Source organism: Leptonychotes weddellii, unplaced genomic scaffold (genome assembly GCF_054177405.1).
Source record: "Leptonychotes weddellii isolate Sample4059 unplaced genomic scaffold, ASM5417740v2 HiC_scaffold_6825, whole genome shotgun sequence".
Taxonomy (NCBI): Eukaryota; Metazoa; Chordata; class Mammalia; order Carnivora; family Phocidae; genus Leptonychotes; species Leptonychotes weddellii.
The window spans coordinates 1-6,316 of NW_028037561.1; the positions used below are offsets into that span (position 1 = coordinate 1).

General features: G+C 38.3%; 1 protein-coding gene across 1 annotated transcript; it reads right to left on the minus strand.

Annotated features, from left to right (window-relative positions):
- Positions 1 to 187: 187 nt before the first annotated feature.
- Positions 188 to 5,439, minus strand: LOC145719738 (uncharacterized). The gene is made up of 5 exons (XM_081811286.1): positions 5,098 to 5,439; positions 4,451 to 4,504; positions 3,124 to 3,228; positions 944 to 997; positions 188 to 333 (listed from the first exon to the last, which is right to left on the minus strand). Exons 1-5 carry the CDS (start codon positions 5,156 to 5,158, stop codon positions 188 to 190), a joined length of 420 nt encoding a protein of 139 aa, XP_081667412.1. The 5' UTR covers positions 5,159 to 5,439.
- Between the last annotated feature and the right edge of the window lie 877 nt (positions 5,440 to 6,316).

Below are 6,316 nucleotides of genomic sequence, written 5' to 3' on the forward strand. Positions count from 1 at the left end.
CTTATGTTAATCCCCATACATTACATCATTAGTTTTAGATGAAGTGTTCCATGATTCATTGTTTGTGCATAACACCCAGTGCTCCATGCAGAATGTGCCCTCCTCAATACCCACCACCAGGCTAACCCATCCTCCCACCCCCCTCCCCTCTAGAACCCTCAGTTTGTTTTTCAGAGTCCATCGTCTCTCATGGTTCGTCAAGCCCATAGTAACATTTTAAATGCTTACCATTAACTGGCAGATTTTTTACCAGCTCTCCACATTCCTTATTTGTGACAGTTATTCCTATGTTTTCCAGGACATTTCCCACATCACTGACATCAACCTCTCCTCCTTCAACATTACAAAATGGGCAAAGATTAGTATAGAGAAGGGTCTAATACCTCCAAAGACATGTTGATGCCTTTTCACCTTCAACTACAATAGCTGAATGAGCAAACACACAAGAATATGCTAACTGTTCACCACTGTCTTTAATTGGGGTAGAAATAGAATTTCTTCCTTACTCTTAGTAAAGAAACAGACAGACTAATGCAGTTTACATAATGTAAATTAGGACACTGTAGGCATAAGATCCATTTATTTTGTAAGGATATTATTTCTCCCCTAATTTCTTAATGATAAGAGAATTTTATCTTTGTGAAAGTTTGCTCTATCATTTGCTGTGCTGATTTAAATTTGGCAGTCAAAATCAAGAATAGTGACTATTCTTGGCAAATATTCCAGAAACAAAGAAATTTGCTACTAGAACTTTGCACTGAAAAATTAGTGCTAAAATGCAGATATTCTAAAGTGTAATTCTAGGCAACTGAATACAGATATTCATCAATATAGAAAAAAATGGGTAGGATAAAGAAGGAAATGGAGAAATGATGGGTCTATATAAAAATATAAATTAGTATAAAGAATTAAGACATTAGATTTATAGAAACTTCTAACTAACCTGTAATAGTTTCCACTGCTTCCATCAATTTTTTGAGACCAATCTTCCCATTAGCTGTAAGAAATATCATAATTAGGATGTGGCAATGTTATAAGAAGATAAAGGAGGTAAATTAAGAAAGAGATGTCTGAGCTGGGGTGCCAAGACCCTGCCATGTTCTAGTTTGCCATCAGATTTCAATTAGGAAACACAAATTCAAAGATAAAGTATGAAGACTCTCAATGACGGCAAAAGAAGAGCATTAAACCCCAAGCATGGCACTCTTTTTGGCTCAGGGCTCTGTCCTGCTAACTGCGCTGGTTATACACTGTTATTACCAAAAGCAAGATCAAAGGAAGGCCTGTAGTGCCACAGATTTAACAATCAAAAGACTCAAGAGGAGAGCTAACTGCATAATCCATAATTCCTGTTCCTCAAATCGTCTTAAAGTTTCTGAATGATGTTTTTAAATATAATGAATCACAATATAGTAAATAGTGATTAGGACTCAAAGAGCATGACGCTGGAATGGGGAGGTGACAGAGAAGCTGAATATATGCAAGAGAAGGAACGAAGCCTAAGATTATACCAGAATAATCTGGATATGAGCCAGTTTCCCCACTGTGGAATTTAAGGCTTGTTTAAATTGTGGCTGGTGCCAGGCTCCTTTAAGAATGAACAATTCTCGGGGCGCCTGGGTGGCTCAGTTGGTTAGGCGACTGCCTTCGGCTCAGGTCATGATCCTGGAGTCCCGGGATCGAGTCCCGCATCGGGCTCCCTGCTCGGCAGGGAGTCTGCTTCTCCCTCTGACCCTCCCCCCTCTCATGTACTCACTCTCTCTCATTCTCTCTCTCTCAAATAAATAAATAAAATCTTTAAAAAAAAAAAAAAAGAATGAACAATTCTCAGCTGGGGACAAAGCAAAACTATCTGCTGAATCTGGTTTTTGGATGTTACCTGGAGATATATATTGTTACTTCAATGCAGATGACTGGGAAACAGTCCTCCTTTATTGATTTATTTTGATTTCGTTTGATTTTATCTTCTTTAGTTCTAGCCACATGAGGCTTTTTAGGAAAGTGCTACTTGGCCTCAAAGCATATGGTACACATATATATTAGGCAATTGTTAATGAAAACAAAACAAAAAAACCCAGCTAACTATCTACCAAAACTCTTATTTCCTCTCATAGTGTAGAATGATAGGCAGAAGTGGATGCTCAGCCAGATATTATATTGCTACCACCGCCCACCCTCCCCCTTGCATATAGAGGTAGTCATGTGACTAGTTCCCAACAAAGAATGGTTATGGATATGATGTGTCCTACATCTCTCTCCTTCACGCTCTCTTTTCCATTCCATTAATTAGATATAAACAATGAAAAGAATCTAAGAAGGCACCTAAGAGGCAAGGAACCTGCATCCCTGTATCACTGAATGGAGATGAGCCACTGCCCGTCAACCAAGAATACTCTCACCTAGGACTTTCATGGAGAAGAGAATTAAATTTCTATTGTGTTTAACCATGACATGCTTTCAAGGTTTTTTTTATTTATTTTTTATTTTTTAAAAGATTTTATTTATTTGAGAGAGTGAGAGAGAGAGAGAAAGAGAGATAGAGAGAGCATGAGCAGGGTGGAGAGACAGAGGGAGAGGGAGAAGCAGACTCCCTGCTGAGCAGTGAGCCCAATGAAGGACTCCATCCCAGGGCCCTGGGATCATGACCTGAGCTGAAGGCAGATGCTTAACCGCCTGAGCCACCCAGGTGCCCTCAAGTATGTTTTTAAATAAAAATTTAGTTTACCTTAAATAATACATGCTCTGTTCTTAAATTGGAAGTGGTTAATCCCGGGGCGCCTGGGTGGCTCAGTCGTTGAGCGTCTGCCTTCAGCTCGGGTCATGATCCCGGGGTCCTGGGATCGAGCCCCACATCGGGCTCCCTGCTCGGTGGGAGGCCTGCTTCTCCCTCTCCCACTCCCCCTGCTTGTGTTCCCTCTCTCACTGTGTCTCTCTCTGTCAAATAAATAAATAAAATCTTAAAAAAAAAAGTTAAAAAAAAAAAAGAAGTGGTTAATCCCTATCTTTGCAAAATGCTTCTATTTTCTTTTGTATACCCAATATCACTAAGTTATGTGGGTTCTCTGACACCAGCTCATAAATGTAAACTCATCTCTAAGGTTCATTATCATCTACAATCCTCACCATCAGGTGGCAAATATTCTGTCAGACCTTCACGTTCCTTTTCTGTGAGTTCAATTCCCAGGTTTTCTAGAACATTGTCTAGGTTATTGACTTTAACCATTCCTCCTTAAGAAACAAACAGGAAAGAACCATGAAGAAAAAATATTACATGATTTAAAAAGATTAATATATATGTAAATTTTTTATCTCGCATGCATTAATTTAATAAAAAATAAAAACAAACGTACAACTTATTTATAGTAGTTACAGGTGTATAAGGTTAGCTCAGCAATCACCTAAAATGAGATCAAGAACAACTTAGATAAAAATGTTCTGGGGGGGGCCTGGCTGGCTCAGTCAATAGACTATGTGACTTTTGGTCTCAGGGTCATGAGTTCAAGTTCCACACTGGGCACTGAGCTTACTTAAAAGCACTGAAGTATTACTGGGTGGCGGGAGTGATTATGTGTTTAAAGGTATTATTTGCAGTATTGGGTAATATTCATCTGTTAAAAGAGAGGCCAAAAGAATACCAATGGTAGAATTGTCCCCATGGGGAATTCAGAGAGAATACTGCGCATGTCTGTCCCCAAAACAAAGTCGAGGTATCAGCTGAGAGTGATAGTTCAAGTTTCAGATCATCAATGTTCTGCTCTTGCAATACACAAAAGTGTATTAAAGATTAAAAGGTTATAAAAGTGGATTCATTTGCTCTAGAGGGAAGAGTGTCATGGACGACACATTCACCACAAAATTCTGCAAGGAATGTTGCTGACTGCCATTATTCCAAGGGCCTGGGATGACAGACCAGCCACCTGCAGGAGACTGTCTCATCAAATAGTAAGCAGCAAAACCTGTAACCTTTCCTCTTTCCCTTCCTACTTCCCCTTCTTATCTCTTCTTCTAAGGACTGATAGGAAGAAGAAGTGAAAAAAGTATCTTGGCCACAATACCATGCTTCTCTTCTACATTTGTTGTTGCTAACTGGTCTTTGGGTAAGAACGTTTTATAGAAAATAACTTGATTCATGCAATAAAATGATATTAAAGACCACTCCAAAATCCTTTGTATTGTTGTTGTTGGGCAAATCCCCAGAAAAACTGCCTATGATGTTCTCTATATTATTTGTTGTATAAATTAGATTTCACATCCATTCAAGAGAGAATGGATTCCTTGCAATGCTATAACATGGGTGATTATGTAAAACTACTGTGTGATGAATGTAATGAAAGAAAAGATCTAAACATAGGAATGTAGACATGATTCAAAACCTGCTGGTAAAGATGTCTGTGTTGGTATTTGTGTTGATATTTAGCAGACTTTCCTGCTAGTCATGGTTCTTAAGTACCTTTTATAGACTTCACACCATCCAGCAATCTGTTCTGATACACCTTTCCAGCAGCTATTAGAAAATAGAAAAGGAACCAAAAAAAAAAAAAAAAGAAAATAGAAAAGGCACAGTTAATATCTGAAGGAAAAGAACATGGACAGTCACAGAGTTATTGGGCAACTGGGTAATTCCAGTAGGAAAGTTTTTTACTCTTTCCCTGGGAAATCTGTTCCATCTCTCCAACAAATAAAAATTATTTTGGGAAAAAGAAATGGTCTTGGTGACAACAATGTATACAGTGTTCAGCGACCAAGAAGAATGATGGGAAGACTACTGTACAAAAAAAAAAAAGAAAATCACTAGTTCTCTGTGTCCCTTTTCCTTTCTTTTTCCCCCTAGTCTCTCAATCCTCTCAGTTTCCTTCCTTTCCCTTCCTATCCTTTAGGCCTCTCAGGAGTGGGAACTGGTAGCATTATTGCAATCTGCATTAGCTCTGATGGCAAAATTCTCAGTGGAAGAGCTTGGTGACTCCTAGATTGAATCTGTATGTCAGTGAAATTACCTTTCTTAAAATCATTTTCAAGAGACAATATTGTAGACCTGCCTACAATGACCCCCAGAACCCAGCTCCCCAGAAAGGCTACCCTGGCACTTATAAGGCTCACCGTCAATTGGTACAGTTTGTTTCAGCTTCACAAAGTCTTTCTCAGTGAGCTCGATCCCCATGTTTCCCAGAACTTCTAGCAGATCATTGGCATCAATCTTTTTTCCTTTCAAAAGACAGGAACATCAGTGCTTGGCAATTTGGAATCTAATAATTCCAAATAATGACAAATATTATGACAAATAATGACAAAATTATCACCTTCAACTTGGAAGTAGTGAACAGGTAAAATGAGACACATACAACTACACAGAATTACAGGGAAACCACAAACAGAACACAGGTCCTAATGTCATAAAAGGAACACTGTGGGGGCCCCTGGGTGGCTCAGTTGGTTAAGTTTCTGCCTTTGGTTCAGGTCATGATCTCAGGGCTCTGGAGTCAAGCCCTGCATCTGGTCTCTCCACTCAGCGGGAAGTCTGCTTCTCCCTCTCCCCCTTCCACTCCCCCTGCTTGTATTCTCTCTCACTCTCTTTCTCAAATAAAAAAAAAAAAAAAGGAATACTCTTTCAGCATTGGATTTGTGTGCATCTAATGCAGCCGAGGTAAGTCTGCTTTTAACTGGCCAGCAAATTAGAATAATGGAAATAATAGAAATTTATAATTCTGGCAGGGGAACTTAGAATTGTGGGAAGATTCTAAATTATATGATTTCTCTCTTTATATATGCTATCAAGGTATGAGGTTAATTGAATATTGGTGAGATAAATGATATTGCCTAATTAAAAATATTTCTGCCAAATTTCTTATCCAAATAGTTTTAACTGTATTTTAAAAATTCAAATTGTGCAAATAAATACAGTATAGGACTCTGAAAATAAATATTTGATGAAATATAATATAAAAGCAAAATAGAAGAGTTTGGTAAGGTAAAAAGATATTTTTAAGTTAGTACAATTTTTTTATGTTTCTATTTTAATTCCAGTTAGTTAGCATATACTGTAATATTAGACTCTGTTGTACAAATATAGTGATTCAACACTTCCATACCACACCTGGTGCTCATCACAACAAGTGCACTCCTTAATCCCCATCCCTATTTTATCTATCCCCCTGCCCACCTCCCTTCTGGTAACCATCAGTGTGTTCTCTATAGTTAAGAGTCTGTTTCTTGGTTTGCCTCTCTGTTTGTTTGGGTTTTTTTTTTTCCATTTTCTTAATAAGATAGTACAATTTTACAGTAACTTGCCACTCACCAGGAAAAGCATTCAGCGCATCTA

Coding starts and splice junctions, on each gene's coding strand:
- LOC145719738 (XM_081811286.1), bottom strand. CDS start 5,158: ATGGGGATCGAGCTCACTGAGAAAGACTTTGTGAAGCTGAAACAAACT. Junction 3,229..4,450: donor TGGTGTGAAGTCTATAAAAG/GTACTTAAGAAC, acceptor TTGTTTCTTAAG/GAGGAATGGTTAAAGTCAAT. Junction 998..3,123: donor AGAATATTTGCCACCTGATG/GTGAGGATTGTA, acceptor TATTTCTTACAG/CTAATGGGAAGATTGGTCTC.